The sequence below is a fragment of the Perna viridis genome, chromosome 2 (assembly GCF_037379345.1).
Source record: "Perna viridis isolate PV_CMFRI_1.1 ecotype Kerala chromosome 2, ASM3737934v1, whole genome shotgun sequence".
Classification (NCBI taxonomy): domain Eukaryota; kingdom Metazoa; phylum Mollusca; class Bivalvia; order Mytilida; family Mytilidae; genus Perna; species Perna viridis.
In genome coordinates, this window is record NC_142446.1 from 62,562,998 (window position 1) to 62,587,883 (window position 24,886).

Consider the following 24,886-nt stretch of genomic DNA (forward strand, 5'->3'; position numbering starts at 1 on the left):
AAGAAGCCTATAATTAACTAAGTATGTAGCCTCTTTGTTGATGTCTCAATTACATCTATTCGTACTTCTCTTCCTATGCGAAATTTGTTGATTCATACGGTACACAATCACGCCCGTCCGTCTGTACGCACACTTATTTTAGTAAAGTTCGTCATGTGATTTGATTCGATTTTGGATCTGGGTTAAATTTAAGTAACTCACTAGATGGCGCTGGACGATACCCGCTAAATATGAATGAGTGATGTCAGGGGTTTGAGGGAGCGAGGGTGGACTCAAAACCCTGACTTGGGAGGATGGTCATGTCTAAGATATAAGAGTATTTAAATACAAGAAATCTTCTAAATATTCTGATGCATATAATTAAGGCATACTAATAAATTTGACAATTTACAAGCGACAACGAATCCGCTAAAGTGACACTTCAAACATTGATCATGGGACATCAATGTTTTGTCTTTGGGTTAATTTCAAGTAATAAGGCACACGGGGTTTAGAAGATTAACTGTATATATCCTCTTGAACTGACATTTCTCACAATTTCCTTTGCTAAAATAATTACAGTTCATGTTATCTTTCATAAAAATCTGTTTACCAATTATAATCTCTGGGACAGAATGTATCTTTCAATGAATGTCATTATGAGATGATGTGTCAGTAATCTTTTTTCTTACGGGTCATTATTTCACGCATACTGTTACATACTTTGCAAAAGGATATTCTTTACATCTCGCAAAAGATTAACTCTAAGTATTCAATAAATCGAATATCGATACTATGCTTTAATATTTAAATTTTAGTGTATCAATATTTATTCTATGTAATTTAAATGTCTACCTATAGAATTTACCTTTTGACCTTAAAAAATCTATTTCCCTTAGTAACCAGGTACCAATATGGCGGCTCACGTTCCATTTAAATCTTCAGTGTGCGATAAATGACGAATGGGATAATTACAATTTGATTTCCTCCAATTAAGATTTTTTAATATACATATTCTGGAATGTAGGATAAAATAATGACAAATAAGAGTCCTAGATCGGAAAATGGGAAACGACCAAGATTAAAACTGTTGGATCTTAATTTTTCGAATAATGTGAATGAGGTGTTATCGAACGGAGTACGACCACACGGTGGGCTTAGAGGTAAGATTCTACTCTCGTGTTTGCTTTTTAACTATTCAAGAGGTGCTTCCTGTCTTATTAATGAAAACAGTGCATTGATTATTTAATAAATTAAAAACTGTTGCTATTTGGTGTTACACGTACTACTAAATACAGTTTATACAAGAAATCGTCATTGAGCTGAAAGTGGTGTGTTTGTAGTATGTGTGTGTGGGGGGATTGGGGGCGTAGTAGGGTAGAGGGGGAGCAAGAGACCAAAAATCAAGGAGAAAAAAAAATCGATAACAAGCAACCAGGCACTTTAAATGAATAATTTAGATCAAACAGTATGAGTATAACCCCATTTTGAATATTGAATGCACAATAATCCAAGTTATGCATAAGATATAGTTTGAATAATTTGAAACTAAGCTTTGCGAATTATTATACAGTATTCAGTGCGGATGTGTTTTTCTGTATTATTCGTATACATGTAGTACACTTCAAGCCGTAGAGAAAACCTCGTGTACATGTATTAGTGCATACAATGTATACATATGGCATGCACAAACTTTCCAATTTATTTACTTCACTATTCATGTACTTGTATGATGTAAGGCTAGACTTTTGACCAAGCATCTATAACATGTTAAAGTGATTATCGTAAGCCTAAAAACGCCGATAGTATATACATGCATATCCAAAACAAAGTACTGCCCTATTAAAATATCTATACCTATGTTAGACGATAATCTTCAATCAAATGCTACCTCCTCAAAGGATCAATCATGCATGAAATTGCATGAATATATATGTACATGTATATCTTCGACCTGTCTTCCTGACATATGAAATGTACAACGTAACATTGTGCATTTGGTGTAACCTCCTGATGTGTATCGTAACTAGATACAAACTCAAGTGTCTAAAACCGTGAATTAAAGCTGCGCTATGGAAATATCAAGGGGAAGTTCCGATAAAAAAAATTATAAAAAAAGGGGTCCCAGCTAACATCGTAATTTGCTCATTTCTGAGAAGGGAGGTTTCGAGCTAACTTTATCGTTTGGTCATTTTTGGCCATGATTTGCGCAAAATTACTACAATTGCCCAACATAAGTGGATCCGCCACTGCTTACAAGTACATTTGTATTACTCAACTTCCATAAGTAAGATACAATTGTACAACTTCCATAAAACTTTCAGAATTCTCAGGTTCAATTATATTTGCCATCCTTTCTGTTATAAATACTTTACTATAGATAAAGTACATGCTTAACACAGTTGAACAAATACTGCATATACTCGAATCTTTTTATTATTGACATTTTCTTTAGCTTCGCTCGTTAATGACTTTACTTCGATTTTAAAAAGGGTGTATTTTACAAACAAGGTACTCTGAATATGTACATTATGAAAGTTGTCAAACTTACCTTTTTATTAAAAGCTTTTGTTTAAATGTTTCTTGGGATACTAGTAATATTTTCCCGGTAGGCGAAAACCGACAACAGCATATCATGCCTTCCCCCCCAAAAAAATTAGATAAAAAATGAAATAATTAGTTTTTAATTCATAGCAAAAAGTAATAATATTATCCAAAGGCCACGTTAAATGGCATACAACACTAATATAAGAATTATAAGTGTCAGTCTCTGTAAGAATCAGGCAGTGGGTGAAACATAGTATTTTTAAATGTTTCATTTGACTTATTAAGTAAAACAGACAAGATTTTCTATACCATTTTGGTAAATTCAGTTATAATTTCATTGAAATGCACTGTAAATGAACATTTCAAGGCAGATACATGCAACTCTGTCAATAACCTCATTTTCTAACCTTCTATTGGAAATTTTCTGAGTGATGCAGAGAGCAAAAATTTATCTTTTCAAATAGAAAAAGCATCCTTGAGGGAAATTATATTGTATGGTGTGTTTTGACATGGACATATCTGATTTTTTTCATAGTTTGCCTGATTCTTACAAAAACCCATACTTAAACAATTCAAATGACCAAAGACACCAAATTGAGTGGCCGATGACTTTGCTTTCCAAACGAAACCCTTGCCAAGACAATTACATTTATTCATTCCAAGTTTATCAGTAAAATATCCCACAGTCTTGTGTTACAAATTGATCCAAAAATACCTTGTCTTGTTTGCGTGCCAGAAATCCTTATGATAAACACATTTTGGCTTGTATTTTACACTTATAGTTTATCATAATAATTCTAAGCCGTCCTTCAGATTTTAAATTAAAATTCTGCACCAAGAGATTTTAAAGATAAGCCTGGATTTAATGTTCCAATTAAAAGCACTATATACAGCTAGGCTACTTATTCGCGGTTTGTTGATCCTTATGACCAAGTATTAAACTGATGTCAACTGTACGGACTAATGAGAGATTAACGGATTAATGACAAATTAAAAATCAGACAAAATCTAGATTAGGATAATATTTGGTGGGGTATTTAGAATAATTAATTGGACGTTTAATTAATTCTCTAAGACAGACAGCGATTTTTACTATAGTATGTAAACATTGCAGGTTATTGAGGGTCAAACAGACAAGAAACCACAAGCTTTGCCTCCACGACGTTACCCTAAACGCACTGCAACATTATACATTGTACATGTACTTAAGATTTTATTTACAATTTTTTTATTAAGTTAGTCTTTTGAAGTTGTCGGGGACCATGATTAATGTTCATGAGTCTAATAAATAAATGTTCACAACATTTGAATTTTTTTAATCCGCCTTTTTGTATGAAAATTTGTGTTAATTTCGTGCAAAAATTGGGCGAAAATGATTAATTAATAGCATGGAACTACCTTTTCCTTAACCATCAGAAACACCCTTTCAAAATCTATTATATCCGCCCCGGTTGAATTCATGTTCTTTTTTTACCCCCTTGGAGCATCTTGTACCCTTTATTGTGTGTGTAGCCTTGATAACCAGAGAACATTACAACTTTCAAAAATGCAAGAGACTACGGACACTTTTAATAAGATATCACGTAAAGCACACGAAAAGGGTACTCTACCAATGCACTCACAATGTATCCTGTTACTATGTTATATGATAAAGTACCAATGAACCGACCCATTTTCATTGTTTGGTCACGAACGTAGCGTTACAGCATGATGTATCGGAGAACCTCGTGCTTTCCCATGGCATTCTATACACGATCGCGTTATTTTATCACTAAACCAAGCCAAGCATAAGTGTCTTCAATGCAAACAGAAAAATCTATAACTAACTTGACTATTTGCATATCATATAATAATAGTTATGCATTTCACATGCGTGAGATGTTATGAAAACATTAAGAAGTTTCCTGTTAAATTTGAATGAGAAATTCCGAAGTTGATTTATGGTAATCTCTAAATTGTCGATAATGCCTCGAACTCACAAAGATTTTGCATGAAACTGTTCTCTTATATCAACATTTAATTTGTATTGAACAGTATAATTATAAATGTATGTTTCTTGTTCAGATGTTTTAGCCGTGGGTTAGGGAAGATTAAGTTACAGTCTTCTTCATAAAAGTAAAAAAGTAAATTAAGTTTAAAAAGCTAACATTGAATCCACATAAACTGGTCAGTCGTCTCAGCTTCTTTTTTTCTGAATGCAAGAAGAATTTGACTGGTTTTATTCTGAGTGTTATAATAAATCACGAGAAACTCGGTTCAAGGGAATCCAAGCCTTTTTAAATGCACTAGACACAGCATTGACATTCTAAAGCTAGAGGGACCACTTACATCTAGAGAAATTCTCGGACTAATAAAATATAAAGACTTATAATTTCTAGCTCGGTGCAAATTCTTTTCGACATCTGTTCAAGTGGGAACAAAACACACACCAAACAAAAGCAAAAACAAAAACAAAAAACAAAAACAAAAACAAACAAAAACAAACAAAAACAAAAACAAAAACAAAAACAAAAACAAACAAACAAAAAATCAAAACCGAAATCAAAAGAAATACAAATGTAGAACATCTGCAATTGAGATAAAAAAATAAATCACTCTGAGCAAACATTTGAAATTTTAAAAAAAGTCTACATGTAAAACACATGAGGGGTTCCGTGGGTGTTCAACAAAGATGTATTTCTGCTTTTTCAATTGTGTGATTCTATCTACATTTTACAGGCAGCAAGAAACATCCATTAAGTCCGTTTTCATTTAACAAGGATGAGAAGCATCATGAGCAAGTAAAGGAGGCCATAGAAAAACAACTGGATGAGGATTTCATAGACCGATATGGATCCCCAGCCTGGGTGGTTGAGGCTAACAGGGAAATCTCACACAGCGGGGAGAACCCTCTATATATAAACCGGTTACTGAGCCCCTGTCGAGTAAGTTAATTATTAATGAGCCAATCGCAAGCCTTGATGGTGAACCAAAAGTCAGATCCCCAGCCTTGTAGGTATATATACACTCGAAGGTTAAGTTCTCTCATTATTGACAAGCCTAAGTACATATAATAAACTTTAACGTCAGATTCTCTGCCTGAGTGGGAGAACCAAAAAGGTCAGATCCCAAGTGTAGGTCTGTGACACAGTGCAGCTGCCATAGTTAAGGATATCAACAGTATTCAAATATGGTGTTTTGGTTTTCCTCATCACAAAACCCGAGGACCGCCTGGCGCCTGAATTTCCCAACAAGCACATACTGTCCCCCCTTTGCCGTATTAATATATATTATAATGCATAAATAACAAAAGACGCTAGATCGTGTTTCTATTCTTTAACTGTTTATAATCTTGTTATTTTGAAGCAATGTTGTACATGCAAGTCTTTGAGATTCGGAAAATATATGAAATATATATATGTTATTAGAATGAAGAAGCTTTATTCTTTCCAAATTTTGTCTTTTAATTAGTAATAAGCTTGTTAATGTACATTTGAAAAGTCCATCTATACAAATGTACATACATTTTTATATTACAGCGTTTTAAGATTACACATACAACTGTCCATGTACTTGGTCTACATTCATTCAGATATAAAACCTTTTGGGTTTCGTTTTTATCCCACGACCCAAATTTAAAATATGTAAATGCGTATTTCGCTCAATAATATTATGATACTGGATTCCGAGAATCCATAAGCTACCGACCGTTTCATTTTGTTTGGTCTACTTAGGCCTGAATATCTGTGCAAACATTCAGATTTCTCGAGGTTCATTATGGCACATCGATGTTCGATTCATGCAGACTTCATGTGATGATTAATTGCACATACGAAGATACTTGTTTTAATACTCAAGTACATGTATAGGTCATTGAGATAAACATGATTAGAAATGTTGGTTATACACCCTCTTTTAAAATCACTACTACCCCGTAGGTGCAACTTTTGGAAAAGGGGTGAGCCCCAGGTACTTAAAGTCTATTACAAAGAAGAGTCTGTCCTTCTCCTTCAAGAACCTTCTATCAACTGACAAATAATATTGATGCTACATTTCTTCCAGTATTGGCATTTGCCTCAGATTTCCTCTACTTTTTCTTCATCATTGACGAAGTTACATTTATTTTTTTTAAACCCCTCATGGGATGATATGGTTGTCTCCTAATACACATTTACCAGCATTTCTACGGCGTCACTGGACTAGTTAAACCTTTACAAGTGCGACTTGTGAGAAGGAGGAAAAAACGTTAACTAATATAGTATTTACGTGTGCCACGGTCTCGCAATACATGTGTATATAGAGAGTGAAAAATACTTTGAAAATTTAATGACAAACCCCATTCAAAAGAAAGGAACAAGCGGAAAATAGAAAGTAAACAAAATTTTATGCACATATACATGTAATAAAGGACAATAAAGTCTTATGGAACCAATATACAATATCGACACAATCGACACAATAATGCACAATGAGCAAAAAATCATGATTCAAATCATGTATTGAAAAAAAAAGAATGCTTCGAATCTTTTCAATCTACAAGAAATTTTCCATTGAACAAGGTTAAAATGTCTAGTATATTTACACATCTTGATCACCAAATAAGTTGAAGTGGATAACATGTTTACTTAAGAGATATATTCAATCCTTTATCTCGTCCGATCACTCCATATTCTCATTGTATCGAGCATCTTAGATAATTTAACAATTCTATACACGCCATATTGATACAAACTTGTCAACTCTTCAACAAAGAGGTTTAAAAGTTAGACACGGGTACTCCATAATAAACTAGATAAACAATATCAAAAGAAAACAAATAAAAACCTTCAGTATGTGAAGTCAAATATGTATTTGAATTAAAATTTATGACTTTAAACGACCTCTCAACTGGATTTTGGCCTTGTTATATTGTGAACATCTGTAAAATTAGGTGTTAGAAAAACAGAAACCAACCCTTTAACTGTTGGGTATTGTAATGGAAAAAGATAGTTTTGAAATATATGATTTATTACTCGTACTGTGGCCTGATAATCGAGGACTATTCAGATATCTATAAAATTTTGTAAGAACTTCCCCCAGTGACAGTTGAATTATTGTGTTCCTATCACATGAATTATGCCAATTATCACAAACAAGGGACCTTGTACATTTTGTATAAGATTGACCTCGTATACAATTTTCGTAACTTTTCATTTATTTCAGTATTTTAAGTTAACTCGTATTTACATCTATATCACACTATTAAACAAGATTTAACAAAGAGATTTTTATATGTAATAATGTGACATACAGTCACAAAGTGGGAAATTCCGAATGAAGTATGTACTTCTGATTCCATTTTTATTACATCGAAAAAATCCTTTGAATCAGTAGCCCTTTGTCTCAAACACAGAACACAAATTTCAGCTTCTACTACATTTTTAATTTGTTTTATAACAGTTGATTTCATTTATTTGGCTTTGAGGTCTAGTTTGAACCTTTAGTTATATATTGTACTAGCGAATAGAACTGTAACATCCATAGTCCTCATAATAATTTATGTAGTCCATGAACCCCTTTGATTTTGTTTTTAGATTTTAGACTCTTCAAAAAAGAAGTCAACGTACCATAGAGGTATTGGCTCCTTATGCAACCAGATGTGGGAACCAATGATGAAAAAAGTTTTTATTAGGCGTAACTGTTTCCTACGTTTAACACGTTATTGTCCTTTTTGTAGCACGATAATGATTCTAGTTTCACCGGATCAAGAGCCGTTACCCCAACACCATCTGGAAGACTTTCAGCAACACCAAAACGAAGTAGTTCTCTGTATTACAGACAGACCACTCCGCATCAGTATTTATCCGCTACAGAACTTCCGGTTGTCTCTTCAACGGATCCGACGCCAATACTCGGAAGACCGACCAGAACAACGTAAGAGTGTGCTAGAACTATTATACATGTACATGTAATTAAATGAATTAATATTAACCAGGTATAAGCTTCTGAATCATTACATGGTCAAAGGTCGCAAGATATCAAAATGTTCATAAAAGTAAATTATAAGGAATTACAAAAATATATTTATTTCGTATATATGATTGTCATTTAATTTGATATTGAAGAAAACAAGAAAGAAAAACTTGGAAATTTTTAATTAATTTTCAAATATTAGATTCTCTGGCATTTGCTTTTTTGATAGTCAATTTACCTCTCATATGCACTTTCATTGTTTTTTTACCGACCATATATCCAAAAGTAGTATTGGTTTTTATTTATTTGATGTTGCTGGTGCAGTCATGTATCTGCGTTTTGACGGACGTACTGTGATGTTCCGCTGTGTGTCCGTCTATCAGTCCGTACGTTGCTGTAGAACGTTTTGATAGATTTAAAAAAATCATGGTAAAATAATAAACAGTGTTTGTAAAATGGTGAAAATGGCCCTGTTTATTTTTCTTTGTTTTTTTTTCATTCAAAGTTATAGGGCAATGTTTTAGAGTCGAACTTCCAGAATTTAACGCTCTCGCGCTGTTTATTATCAATGATATACTAACAAATGTCAACGAAGAAACAATGGCATTTTTCATTTTATCAACAGTAACACATTAGGATGCAGTGTAAGTAATGTACTGAAATCATACATGTAGTTACATGTATATAGGAGCACGGGGTTAGGTTTCTCGGTTGTTCGGTGCATGGTTAAATGTATGCACTACAAGTATATGCACACGTGTAGTCACGAACAATTGTATAACCTAAAACTATTTAATAGTAAAGTATGATACCGTACATGTGTATGACGAACTTCACAAGATGCATGGTGCATGAAACACGCGTTGCATGATGGATATCTTCTTTTAAAATATGCTATAATCTTAAGGAGATAGACCTAGAGTAAGGAACACAACTCTTACAAATCATTGGAATGTTTGTATTCAGCATTTTACATCAATCTCCTGGAAGGATCAAAGTAACTTGGATTGATTTCATTCTGTTTCAAATGAAAGCTCGACATGCTTTTGTGAAATTGAATATGATACAAACATTTTACTGATTTCAAGAGTTGTTTCCCTTACCCTCGGTCTACATCCTTAATATTACAGAATAGACTCTATTTAACACTGGACTGTCTTTTTCATTTTGATATTCTTGTGGGACATACAAACGTCTTACTGGGGGTGGGGATGGGATACAAAATGTAAATGAATATAAGGGTTTAGGTGTTATTTTTTCTCTCCAAATTCCGTTAATTGCGAAATATAGAAAATAAAAAGAAAGAAAATGAGTTTCCAGTGTGCCAGTTTTATTGAAGCATGTAAAATATGTCTTTTGTAACTAATTACGATTTAATCGAATAATGAATTACACGTAAATATATCTTATAATAAGAAGTCCTTTTTTACAAAACAAAGATACTTATATGAAAGTGGTAGACACATCATCTGATTCAATTCAGACGTTGCACAAATATCAAATGAATGCATAAAATTAGGCATGACATACTTTCAAAAAGGACACATATTTTAGAATTCGTTTTATTTGAATCAAAAAATTATAACAAAAATTATTTAAGCTACTGTGCAGTGTTATTCGGGATTGTATTTCTGTCATTTGCAATCATTTTGTGTCAACACAAACCGTGGCCATATAATATGCAATTTTTGTTTGAAGTCAATCATTTCTTTTAACTGAATCAAAGTTTAACACCATAGAAATAATAATAATAATAATAATAATAATAATACGATACATGTTTTTAATCATGAAAGTTGATATTTGCTTGTTAGAAGACTCAATCATTTTTGTAATATAACTTTATATTTCCCGCCCTTCATTATAACTGTCGTGTTACATCTGAGTGTTTGAGAATCTATCATTAATACCATGCTTTCATATTGAGCAATCAATTGTTTGCTTTAAAAAGACGTTTAAATTGTTCTGCTTTCATACGAGAACTTACTATGTGAGACTACAGTTGACCTTTTTTATTGTAGTCGTCAATTGTCTTGTTCTATATTCTTTCAGACTTCTTCGCGCCAGACAGAGGTGTAACTCGGCACCAATTAACGCCTACCAGAAACGTCGGGAAACATCAGGCAAGGGTAAGTCAAATATATAAAAACACTTCTCAGCATAGATATCAGGCAGACAAATACAGGAAAGAATTCTGAAAACTGTTTAATTCTATTCCTGTCTCCTGAACACACAATAATCCAAGAATAAAATATCTGCAATTGGACGTTTAATTACCACCAATCAATCAATCCAATCAATATAGTTTGAGTCTGATTTCGTGTACATGGAGGCATTTTCCACTGTTCATGTAGTAGTTTGAGTCGGATTACGTGTACATGGAGGCATGATCCACTGTTCATGTAGTAGTTTGAGTCTGATTTCGTGTACATGGAGACATGTTCAACTGTTCAAGTACTAGTTTGAGTCGGATTTCGTGTACATGGAGGCATGTTCCACTGTTCATGTAGTAGTTTGAGTCGGATTATGTGTACATGGAGACATGTTCAACTGTTCAAGTACTAGTTTGAGTCGGATTACACGTACATGGAGGCCTGTTTCACCGTTCATGTAATAGTTTGCATGTTATTTTTTTTAATCAAAAAATGCCCTGATTTAATGATTGCGCATCAAATTATTTGATTTAAATTCCTCGATAAAAACTTTCCTAATTTTTGGCTCAATAGCGAGTGACAGCATATATTTTAAACGTAAGTAACAACCAAAAAGTGATAATAAAACACTTATTGATGTATAATATATACTGTTTAACATACAGATTTATAAACAAAGACTGTAATATTCCACCGTTGCCCGAATCTTATGTGGCGGAGTAGTACTTGAATGGCCTTGTTATCAGTTATGTTAGTCTATATTTTTTCTTTTACCACCCTTTTTAAGTAGAATGAGGCCTTGGATTCCTGATTAATGTCTCAACGCCTTCTCCATTTAAACTCTCCTTGTTTATTTTAGCTTGAAAAATGTAACAAAAATGATCAATCAGATTTATCTTAGGGGAATGGAGTACATTTGATAATATTTGTACTCTTTTTAAACCAAGTTAAACTTCAGAAAGACATGCAAGTGAAAATGCGATAAAAGGTTAAAAGACTTAGTATTGATCGCAAAATAACCAAATTTTCAGATGTCCATATACGATACTACATTATGTACATGTAAAATGAAGAAAAAAATATACATGTGTATGTTGTGAAGTGGCTCAAATTAAATGTTAATATGAATATTGGAACAGTGAACAATTATAGCCACGTTTAAAAGGTGAAAAGGAACTGATGAATGTTTCGATATCTGTAGAGGTCATTGCATTGCCACATGAAATATTAAAGAAGGAAATATTATGATTTCAACCAATCAAGCGATCAAGAACAGAAAAAAAAACATATTCGTTTGTTCGTTTGTTCGTGTACAAGACTGCGCGGCCATATTTAATTGGTGTAGATTTAAACGTAAAGGGGAAGAAATTCGGAAGCTTCTTCGAAACAAAAACTTTGTATAGAATAATCCATAATTTCTTATCATTTCCCATTAATCTGTATTAAAGAGTAATCAAGGGAACCAAGGTTATAGCGGTAATCAAAAGAATGTAATCCAGGGACATAGACCAGACATGGAAAACAGACATACACAACAAAGAATATAAAGTAACTTAAGTCATATAAACAAATTAACAAAAGCAAATGAGCAACTCGGACTCCATTAAAAACTGGGAGCATGGACCAGGTGCACCGGTAGGGTAAGCGTCCTCTGCTTTTCCAGAAACACCCGCCGATTTGCTCATTAAATACTCCTTTTTGATAAACAGTAACTAGAAGTTATTTATGCAATACCATCTACAGCAGTGACGATGCTGCGGTCAATAATTGTATAAAAAGACTTGTTATATGTACGCTTATTGTGCGTTTTTACAGTTTGAACAGCCTAGTTTGTTCATTAACAAGGAAGTTTTATGACAATGTACATGAAGCATATATTTATTGTACTATTGAAATACACTTGTATGTCCATATATAATACTTCAAAATCTCATAAAACATTGGAAAGACATATGAATGAGACAGGAAACAAATAATGTAGGAGTGCATCCTAATAAATCGAATGTTCGTCTTTGTTATTTCAGTATATGACTGTCTATTCTACTGGAATATATGGCATTGAAATGCCACTACAAATCAAGACAAAATGTCTATTTATATTTTATGAAATCACTTACATAACATTTAATAGTCCTTCCTGGTTTCAGGAGTTTATAATACTGTCACCTTGATGGTTTAAAGTAGCTTACAATTATATGTATGACACATTGAATTCATGATCAGTTGCCCTCTAAGGATAGATACAAATGTTTTTTCAAGGACTTCTCCTGTGTGGTGTGTTTTTTATGTCGGTGTTGGGTTAGATTAGGCGTTTTAGTTGGAAATCTAGTTTTGGTATTGTATTCTTTTATCACGTTAATGTGTGTTTTTTTTTGGTCCAGTATCCATTTTTGTTTTAGGTTTTGATCGAATCTTTTCAGTGGGCACCATAACCATAATTACCCTTGACGTCTATTGAATGATTGACGAACGTCTGCCAATACAATACAAAATACAGAAGTGCACAAATGCAGAATTTAGGCGTCCATCTTGGCCTTTACCAGTCCAATACGTCAAAGTGGCCTGGTTAAAATCCATATTGGCCGAAGTCAATATGACGTATTGGAAAAGGTAGTCAATAAAGGTTTAGCTGCATAAGATTTTCCATATTGGCGGAGTTATTGGCCATTGGTTAGCCATATTGGAAAACCTTACGCAATAATATTAAAATATTAAATAGGGAACTTAATTCGGACCTTTATCATCAGCCACTGTAAAAATGTATACAAGTTTTTTTTGTCTTATATAAGATAAATCTACTTACATTTATCTGCATTTATTCTTCTTTTGCAGTTCCACCAGTAAACCAGCCAACATTGAGTCGGGAGTAAGTAAATGTTAACAGGAACAATTACTGGTACTGTACAAGAACCCTCCTTTTTTAATTTTTTTGTGCGAAATTTTCGCAAAAATTGAGGAAATGAATTACCACTTTTAAAAATGTTTTGAGTGTAACCTGAAGCACCCTTTTAAACCTGGAACCTTCCCTGCTGTACCTGGTCAATATAACTTCCACCAAAAAAACATTAATCAAATTTCAGTTTGATAAATTACAAATTGAAAGCAAAGGGGCCACAATAAAAAAATGCATTAGACTATACACAGAAAACATACGAAATGCCAAAAATAGTACAGATTAATTGAAAGAATTAATACAATTAAAACTGAAAAATAAGCATCCCGTACTCCACACTGGGTGTATGGACTGACGCTGCTGTCTGTTGGCATTTTGATGATTTCATTGAAGATGAAATGAAATGGATGTGATTACACATTATACATTAATACTGTGATGCTCAGTGTAAACATGGACGCTAAAGAGCAGAACTTAAATGTCTGTACTAGTATATTAACTTGTTTTTCTCTTTCAATCTAAAACTATAAGGGGTTCGATAAACATTGGAGCGGGTTTTATGATAGAATTACATAGACTTTAAATAGTGTTTTCAATTTATCAAGCGTGTACTCATTTTTGGCCTGGTTGTGCAAATCGGCCTATAGAATGGTAAATTGCGGTCGGGCTAGCGGAGAGAAATTCTTTCCGTAACATTTCTCTCTGGTACTGTATATCACTGCCACTAGATATTTAGTACGCACCTTCAGTATGGGGTCCCATATCGAGGGATGCGATTTCAGGTTTTCCTGTTTACCGACTTTGTGTATATTTCAATGTTCCCGGTCAAATGCATACTTTACGGCAACCTGGCCATTTCTGTCATTGACCCATTTTCACTTTTGTAATGTGAATATTTTAGGCCATCTACAGCCAGCTTGTCACCAGAGGGAGAAACCAATCATGCTTTCCTAACAGGGGCTAGATATAACAGGCATGTATACGGAGTATTTAATATTGTACAGTTTGTTAGAAGTTCCAATATGCGAACGTTCCGGCTTTTAAAGTATGGCCATTTACATTAAACGATAAAAATATCGTTAAAACAACATTCTAGTACAATTAGGCGGTCTTATGTGTCTAACTCATGAACTGAAGCAGCTGTGCTTGTATGTTGAATGCTTATTTGTTCCAAATTATATTTTTTCATTCTTAACCGTAATGAACACGTATGAGGGAGTTTAAGAAATCATAAAAAGGACCAATGTGTTGTGTTTATGAATTGAAAAGAATAGTTATATATCAATTTAATGTAAATTTACATGTACAGAGCTCAACTATTTAATTAATTACCTACATCGTAGTTACTTACTTTCTTACATTGCACTTACTAACTTACTTACATTGTGCTTACGTATTTATTCACATTGTACTTATTTACTTACTTACTTTGTACTTAATACTACTTGCATTGCACTTACTTACTTACATCATACTTACTTCCTTACATACATTGTGTCTACTTACTTACATACATTGTGGTTATTTACTTACTTACATTATACTTACTTATTTGTTTACATTGTACTTACTTACTTACGTACATTGTACTCACTAACATCGTAATTACTTATTACTTACTTTCATTGTACTTGCTTATTTCCTTACACTATACTTACTTTTTGTTTATATTGTATTTACTTGCTTATTCACTTACATTGTACTTACTGACATTGTTCTTACATTGTACACGTACATACTTATTTTCTTACTTTACAGAGCACGATTGATGGACGTGAAGAGTTTTAATGTATATGGAGTGTACATGCCAAGATGCAACCCTCTAGACTGCTTTATGAGCGGACCAGCTGTTAACAGAATGAAGGACAGGAATGAGGAATCACCCGGTGCCCCGCCAGGTAAGGGGCGTTTCGACAAGTACACCTTTTCTAAAAAAGCTGTCTGAAAATTTTGTTTTCCCAAATGCTGTGTTGTTGAATTGAATTGAAATTTGCAGAAGCACTTTGCAGTGGAATACATTATGACACATCATTGGTATAAATTTATTTATACCCCTCCCTCTTATTTTATCATTAGATTTATTTCAGTCATTGTTTTTCTAAGAATTGTGGCATTTCATTGATTTTTTTAAACAAATGACTTTTGGCGATTTCGTTTGTTCTTGCCCGTTTTGCTAGAAAATATTGAGAATTAGTGCATCTTTAAGTTTTTGTTGTGTGTAAATATGCTATTTGTTTTTCATTATTTTCGTTTTATTTTTGCTGCGTTTTAAATATTGCTTGAACAGATCAAGTATTCAGTGAAACCATTTCGTTTAAACAAGTGCTCAGTTTCCACGGGTCAAATATTTACTGGTCTAAAACGAATCAACTTCACCATGGAAATATCATTTCGAACTTTTGTAGATACGCCTCGGTCTGACGTCGAGGACTTGCCAATCACAGAAGTAAAGGAAACAAAACAAAAACGGCCATCAACCGCGCCACCTAAAAGGTTACTATCTTCTTCAACGCCATCTGGCGGCCGTCCTCGAAGTGCGAGATTCGATACCAGTACCTCTGTTAATTATATTGACGAAAGTGAGAACAAAGAAAACTTGAATGGCGTTAACAACAATTTGGTTGAAAATCTAATATATTTGCAAAATGGGTTGTTCATAACAGGTATCAAACTACCGTAGGCTAGCGTACTAATGCTAAAAGGAAAACCATATAGAGCTACGTGTAAACATAGTATATACATGTACATATACTCAGAGTAGATATAACGCTATTTGTAAATAACTATAACCTATAGTAAAGATAAGTCCATCATCTCTCATAGAAACTTTCAGATTTTGACTATCTCTGAATGACGTCATTTATTGCTGTCTCTTCTCCGGAATACTTGTGACACACATAAATGAAGTCATTTAGAGCTGGCCTAAATACACTATATGACTGCATCTGCCTACATGTATGTAAGAATTGTAAAATTAACATGTAGTCTGTCTATTTCAGGGACGGATACAGATATTTCTAAAAATGGGGATCCAGCGGGGGTCAAGAAAATACGGGGTACAAATGTACATGCTATTTTTTTTGGCTCATTTTTGCCAAATTTGAAATTAACAAAAAATTTCCAACAAAAAATGGGGGGGGGGGGGTCAACCCCCGCCCACCCCTGGATCACAAATTTTGTATGAAATTAACAAAAAAAAAAATTCCTACAACAAGGGTTCAACCCTCGCCAACCCCCTGGATCTTCCAAAGTATTTTTGAGTATTTTTGAGACAATAATTGTATGACAGTGTACTGTAGACGGTTTTCATTGAATGATAGCTATGTTGGTAAGAATTCAGGTTCTATGAGAGCAATGGACTAATCTATGTTATGTATGTAACAGGTGCTTACCGGCTTGTGTTCAGCTTCTGTGTATGTATTGCAATTATATGACCGTCTGCCTGTAACCCTGCTAACCCTCTGTGTATCTAATTTCCAGACACATTTAAATATCATTTCAATTACTTAATTATCGAAATAGGCGAAAATATATGACTGACAAAATATATGAATTGTTTCACAAAAGTCATGTTCCTAAGACGGGATCTTACAAAAACCAAAAAGGATAAATACTTAAAAATTATTGCATGTTAATATTTAAACATATAATGTTAATATAACCTCATGTTTTCTGGTGTGAAATTGCTAATGCATACTTTATCTAATACAAATATACATGAAACTTTTATAGAATGATAATTTATAAGAATACACATTAGAACAACTATTTTCATCTGTTGATATTACTAATGTAATCATATACTAGTTATTTTAAACGCAATGTAGAGAAGTCGTATTGTTTTGTTTTTCAACACTGCATTTACCTAGTTTGTCTGTTGGGAAGATATAATGCAATCATTTTTATAGTTTTATAATTTGAAAACGATGAAAAGTAATTTCATTTTGCTGAATTTCATAATGTAAAATTTTAGAAAAATATTTTATTTCATTTCTAAAATATCTATATTTTTTATGAATGTTACAGGGAAAGGCGTCGTGGTTACGTTAAAAGGTTTTAGATCACCAACTCCACAGAAAAAGGAACCGATATTACCTAGTGTGACTGGAGTTTCGGTTCCTAAAATGAAATACAATAAAAGATCACGAAATACTCCGGACGATTTATCGATTATCAACCAACCACCTCCAACACCTGTAGGTCAATTATCGATAAAAGACGAGACAGAACATCTACTTCCTCCACCGGAACCACCTAAAACCCCGATACCGGAGGAAACTATTGTAACAGATCGGGAATATCCTCCTGCAAGTGCGAAAACAGAAAATAAAGAGACATCAACATCTGAAGCCGAAATTCAAGCGACAAATACGGAAATGTCTGTAAAAATTACACAGATTACCGGTGATCCAAACGAAAAAGTTGTTGTATATGATAAAACTCAAACAGGTGCTACAGATGAAGAAGGATTTAATCAATCAGGGGATAAGATAAGTAATAATGACAATACTAATATTTCAACCGGAAAAGGTCAGGCCACAACTAAAAACAACCAAGACATTACTGCTCAAACAAATGACACAGTGCCTGAAAGTAAAACACAACCCGATAAAACAGATGAAAATAAGGAAAATGATAATACGAATAGTAACACATTTTTAACAGATAAGGAAGACACGGTTGATATAAAACGTGTACTGACCATTCCCAACGCCAAGATGTCTCCCGATTCTGACTGAAAAAAAATTACTCAATTTTCGCAACAGTTAATCATTTTCGTACAAACATTATTCGTTTATCTGTCTCGTACATGTTTATGTATGTAATTTAGGATTAGACCTGTGTTTCATTAAAAAAAAATGAAGCTCAAATTGAGATTTTTCTCAAAGCCTTGATTTTCTCCTCAAGCCTTATTTATTGAGTGATTTGGTTTGTCAAAATTTTAGTTGAGAAAAATCTGAGGAAGATCTCCATTTGAGACCCTTTATGAAACTGGTTCCGGAAACGTATATATTTCCTTGTAAGTATTGTCTCAAAATAAGGCATTAAAAGGCATTGTTAGCAGAAACATTTTGTTTTGATTTATCTGGAGTAGATAAGTGATCACTGAATTCTTAAAACCGTGGAAAACTCCAGTTCTCATGGTTTTAAAAAAAATATTTTGTCCTCTTTAAATCAATTTTCGCAAACGATGGTTAGATTAATTATTGACCAAATCGTGCTCTCAAGTGTTGGTTTTCAAATAAATATCAAATCTATAAAGCTCTGAAATGAAAATCATATTAACGCATATACCCATGCAAAGGGAAATAAGCCAAATCATTTGTTGAGTCCAAGTTAGATAAGTATTAACACACATTTGAAAAGTGATGTAGAAGTGTTTACATGTATAATGATTGTTTTACAGTGTAATTTGATATTCAAATGTAATACATGTACATGTAGTTATTAATTGGCCAACTGTGCTTTTCATTATGTTAACATGCCAAATGTTATGGAGAATATTAAATACAGTATTTAGTTCATGGAAAGTATTTTTTTGTACTTCTTGCATTTATTTTGCTCACAAATGTTATAATGTGTCAAATTACAAATATTAAAAATGTTCTGTGATATAAGAGTCTTAATAAAATTTTAAATATGTAATGTTGCAGTATTTATTTCACCCGATTTATTTTCTATGTATCGAATAGCATATTCGTGTCGCTTAGCTCATTAAAAATGCACTTTGTTCTATTGGCCGATTCCCATGACCATGCATTAAAGTCAGTGTATTATTATTTTTGTTAACTTACCGAACTTTCTTGACACCCAGTGTGGACTATTTGTAAAACAATATTTGTAAATGTATTTCCTTCTTAAACACTGCCGGGAACTTCAGCTAAAAGACGAAAAAGTAATACACACCACAATAATTAGACATTTCACACAAACGAAACCTCACTAAAATACAGGGATGAATATGAAAAATTACACAGATTACCGGTGATCCAAACGAAAAAGTTGTTGTATATGATAAAACTCAAACAGGTGCTACAGATGAAGAAGGATTTAATCAATCAGGGGATAAGATAAGTAATAATGACAATACTAATATTTCAACCGGAAAAGGTCAGGCCACTACAAATTGAATTTTTAATATTAAAAAACTTTTTTTGAATATTAGAAATTGATTTTCTAATATTAGAAAATGGATTTGTCGTATTCAGTGACGATTTTTTAATATTAGAAAATCATTTTGTAATATTTAAAAATGTGACTGATTTTCTAATATTACAAATCCATTTTCTAATATTACAAATTCATTTTCTAATATTACAAATTCATTTTCTAATATTACAAATTCAATATGTAATATTACAAAATGTGTGATATTTTATAATATTACTAAATCAGGAATTTCTAATATTAGGAAATGAACTTTTAATATTACAAAATCTTTTCTAATATTAAAAAACGATTTTGTAATATTAAAAATTCATTTTCTAATATAACAAAGTATTGATTTTTGTCCACTTTGGCTTGCCATAGATGAACGTAGAATGGAGGTGTAGGTATTTCATGTAACAATAATGTAGAGACAATGATGGACACAATAGTTTTGTAGAAATGATCTCATTTACTGTATGAGCAATATAACCTTTGGTAAAGCCACCTCGCCATACCTAGCAAATGGTGTAATGGCCACAATGCACGTGTTTATGAGCTCCGTCCATTGGAGAAGTTGGAATATTACTGCATGAAAAAAAATTGAATGTTGCATATGTTCAATCAGCTCACTGCATCATAATAACACATCTGCAAATGATCCTTTGTTTCGTTTTCCGTCTGTGTGCTGTAAATAACTGATTGTAGCGTATGTAGATGCTATATGAGGTGGACCACGTAATTCAGCATAAATTGTGTCGGGTCCCTTTTGCATTTTTGCAAATAAAATATGTTTTTAACTAAATGTCAACGATTCCGTTTCAGTTAGTTTGATTTCAACACAAAAATGGCTTCTATCGACTCTCTGACGATCTGATTCTAATCCCTATTTCAGGCTCATAGTTTTTGAGAAAAAAAAAATTCCAAAGATATTCTATTAGATGCTGTTTCTGAGTGTATGTTGCTACAAGATTGAAGTCATCACTACAGAAGTTTTATGGTCGTCATCATGAACTCGTGGATCGTTATGATGTATCCATCAGCACCATGAAAACTGATTTATTCAACGGGTCATATATTTCCTTTCCTCGTTTGTCTACCCCGGACTTGACTTTTTATGAGAAACTCGGCGGATGTTTCTAGAAAAAGCAGAGGACGCTTATCCTACTGATGCACCTGGTCCATGCTCCTAGTTTTTAGTGGAGTCCGAGTTGCTCATTTACTTTTGTTACTTTGTATGTATGATTTTAGTTACTTTATGTTCTTTGTTGTGTATGTCTGTTTTACATGTCTGGTCTTTGTCCCTGGAATACATTCTTTTGATTACCGCTATAACCTTGGTTCCCTTGAATACTCTTTGACAAGAGACCTACCGTTCTTTTTGTTGAGTTGATGGATAAGTGAGAAAGGAGTATAATATTTTTGAGAGATTGGGCCTTGGTCATTATTGGCAACAGACACTCTCAGTCGGGTCATGGCAACAAACGATGACGAAATAGAATGGCGAAGTTACTTTCTGTGCAATATATCAGTAAGAAAAAAAGTGAAACCAAAATGCAAGCTTATCATGTTTTTTTAAAAAATTTTTCTTCTATGATAAAATTCATGGAATGTTGTCAGCTGAAAAAAAAAATAAATTCATTTATAACATTATGACAAATAACAATATATTTGTAAATCTAATTTCATAGCATTATAAGACTATGTAAGAATCTTTTAAGAGTGTGTGTGTGTGCACCATATTGATTTTTTTCATAAGAATCCTTTTGTTTGATTGCTGCACAGGGGCTTGCCCCCACTATCAAATATGCAGCACGACTAGTATATATACATATATAGTATGTAAGTATATACATGTAAACACGAAAAGGGTGACCCCAGATTTGGGGGTGTCTCGCTTCATCTCATTTTTTTTTCAACTAAAAATCAACCTATATTTAATATTTACTGCTCAGCAATTACTTGATAAATGATGAATAATCTAATATTCTCTAATTTTGCTGCAATTTTAACCCTTACTATGCCAAAGAGCCTATAAATAGGCTTGTCACACTCCCGTATTTTGCCAAGAGCCTATATATAGGCTTAGCAACTGTTGTCTACACCTTCAGCAAGTCGATTGTTCTGCAATAATGTCATTGACGTCACAGTTCTGAACGTGACGATGCTTGGGGTGCTTCACGGGGTAGATTGTACAGTCATATAAAACAACGCCAAAAAAGTTCCTTGCAAATTTTATTCTTATTTCTACTCGTCATTATCTATTGATCAAATATTCACATTTTATTTACTTCTCTTTGTTTTTACCTTTAGTGCAATCTACTTAAATCAACATGTATTCTACATGTATTTCGTACAGGGAAAAATAGAAAAAAATCGAAAAACAGAAAAATTAATGATGAATTTTAAACAATATGAAAATATAATATCAACTATACATTATGTACATGTATTTATCATTGATAAAATCGAAAATATTGTACAATGATTTTACTCGAAGTTGACATCGATTGCCCGGAACATTTTGTCAGCTACACATATGATTATGAAAATTAATCTTCTCACATGTACTAACGCCAAGTATTCACTAATTAGGGAAAAGAGAACATTGGCATGAAGGTCATTCCTATTTCCTAGAGGTTTTACAATTTTTTTTAGGATTCCTTTCAATGTCCCGATTTAACGAGAATGGGTATGAAATTCAACTTACTTAAATATCAGTGTAGAATAGCGGCTTGTAAAATATTTTTGTGTGCTAACATCATGTATGAGCGTAAGTATTAAAAAGGCTTAATGTGGTAAATTAGATGTATTTAGAAAATCGACAAGTTGAAAACACTTCTCGTGAAATGTCTTACTATATTCTTTTTACGTTTTTTCACTTTTTTTCTTTCCTATTTTTTGGAAACATTTCTATGTACGTAAGACGGTCAATGCGTATATGTACTAAGTTGACAAATTGACAGTATAAAACACGATTATTCGAAAACATCCAAATGACGAATAGTTTATTTTTATTTCTTTCTGCGTTCAATCATCTCGCCGTTGTGCCCTTTCTTGTTACGTTAGATTTTCGACGTCATAAGCAGGACAGTTGAATTTGAATCTTCAAATTCTTCCTTGGCAAAATAAAGGTAAAGCCTTGGCGCTCAAATGGTTAATACAGCTTGACCGGTGTGGGAAAAAAAAATGTTCTCATCACTGATGACTTTTATGTTCTCAGAGTTCGATTGGCTTAGAAATCGATTGTCTTGGACTCCATCTTGAATCGCCTCGATTGCCATTTTAGTTATATTTCAGTTAAATGAGATAATTTGGTGTTTTCTTACGTTAAATAAGAATTATGAAGGGACTCGGGAAGAATTGAAGTGAAAAAAAACCTTAGAAATCGTCTGGTTTCTTTTGTTTGGAATGTTTGCGTTTGTGTGACTTCAACATGTTTCCTACGAATCGGAATCATAACATTTTGCGTCCTTTTCATTTTTGGGTATTTTTGGCATTTTAGGGCATTAAAGAAACAGAATCTACATTCAAAGCTTGTTGATTAATATGGAGTAGGCGTTACCTAAATCAGCGAGCACCGACAGCTTTACCACACGTGTACTGTCTCTGCGAGATTCGTCAAAATAAAAAAAAAATACAAAAATGAAAAAGGGTGTGGCTCGGAAGAAACTTTTTGCTTCGCAAGTGCAATATTTCTATTAAAATTTCAAAGGCAAGCGAAATCAAAATTTTTATTTGAAAATCTTGTTAAATAATGGGGATTTTTTTCAATGAGTGAGCAAGGAGCTAATTTTAACTGCTTGAAGCGGGTGACTATGAAATAACCCCCCCCCCAAATTTCAATCCAATACCCCTTTTCCCTTCGCCTTTTAGATAGTCCATAGCCATGTAACACTTCGCCATACTTTACAATTTTTATTAAAAGCATCTTCAGTAACATCTTTTTTTTTCAGTTTTAGCCGGTCAGATCAATTTGTACAGATACCGAAAATATTACAGTTCTCCACGAATTGTGGGAATATTTTACGCATATCATGTGACGTAAACAAAATTCAGACGCAACTGACAGCTGAACAAGAAAATAATTGCCTTTCCTATCTTAGAAAAGCTATGCTTCGATTTGAATAATACAATCAGTTATATTTTTTCCACGGCGGGTTTTCCAACAGCAACAGTGGAACAGCGGAGATACATGTACGTACATCTACGTGTTTCCCGAAATTTTTTACATCACATTTACTTCTTTAAATAAGTAAACAAAAAGAGTTAAAGACCTTAAAATCAGAAATGATTAATTTATTTTTATTGGAACATAATCTTAACCTATATTTTTTTATTTATTTGAAGGAAATGATGAATTTTCTCCGTATTACTAAGGACAGTCACTTTTTGTTACTTCCGGGACATGGCTTTTCTTTCGTTAGTATAATGGAGAACCTTAAGGGAAATTTAGAAAGTACATGTAATAACCGTAGAGCTCGCTATGAATTTCTCACATCCCGTAAAATAAATTTTATAGTTTGAATAGCTCGGCAAGCCTCGCGATCAAAACTATAAAATTTATTTCACTCGATGTGAGAAATTCCATAATCAGCTCGTTATCGTTGTAGATCCTATACATTTGTATATAAACACAAGTATCACCATCATACACTTTGATCAAATCAATACAAGGATTTGTACATCCAAACTCCATATTTCTTCAATTCCATGGACAGAAAGTACAACTACTATGACCTTTGACATCGGTAGACAAACCGGATTTGTTCGGCGCTTTTCATGATGTTTGCGAAATCACTAGGGACACATAATTTTTCTGCGATTTCTTTAGTCTTTAAGTGACGAACACACCCGATTTGTATATATTCAATCTAGACTCTGACAATTTCACTGTGTGAATAACATTTTAAAAGAAAATACTGATATGCATGGAGAATAAAATGAATTTGACTCCTGAAATTTGATCGACGAGAAAAGAAGTAAAGAATTGAATAAAATGTCATGAAAATATTATTTGCATTGCTATGTGTGGCCAAATCACAAGTCTTGATTCCTTATACTGCCAACAACAACAAATGAAACATGGTATAGGGAAATATGGAAATTATTTAATTAGGGTACGAAAAGTTTCGCAAATGTCTTGTGAAAACCGATTATTATAACAATTATTATCTTCAGATTCGAATAATAATAATAATAATAATAAAAAAAACAGAACAGCAAAACTAACAAC

At 33.0% G+C, this 24,886-nt stretch overlaps 1 protein-coding gene across 2 annotated transcripts; it reads left to right on the forward strand.

The window, feature by feature from the left end:
* The first annotated feature begins 868 nt into the window (after positions 1 to 868).
* On the forward strand, positions 869 to 19,149 carry LOC148626392 (uncharacterized). 2 transcript variants are annotated; one of them, XM_088570351.1, is made up of 9 exons: positions 869 to 1,142; positions 5,245 to 5,450; positions 8,222 to 8,418; positions 10,510 to 10,586; positions 13,443 to 13,476; positions 14,405 to 14,476; positions 15,262 to 15,401; positions 15,909 to 16,166; positions 17,530 to 19,149. In XM_088570351.1, exons 1-9 carry the CDS (start codon positions 1,016 to 1,018, stop codon positions 18,240 to 18,242), a joined length of 1,824 nt encoding a protein of 607 aa, XP_088426477.1. In that variant the 5' UTR covers positions 869 to 1,015; the 3' UTR covers positions 18,243 to 19,149. The 2 variants fall into 2 exon arrangements, with proteins under 2 accessions (XP_088426477.1, XP_088426478.1); XM_088570352.1 differs by having other exon boundaries at positions 15,909 to 16,082.
* Positions 19,150 to 24,886: the final 5,737 nt, after the last annotated feature.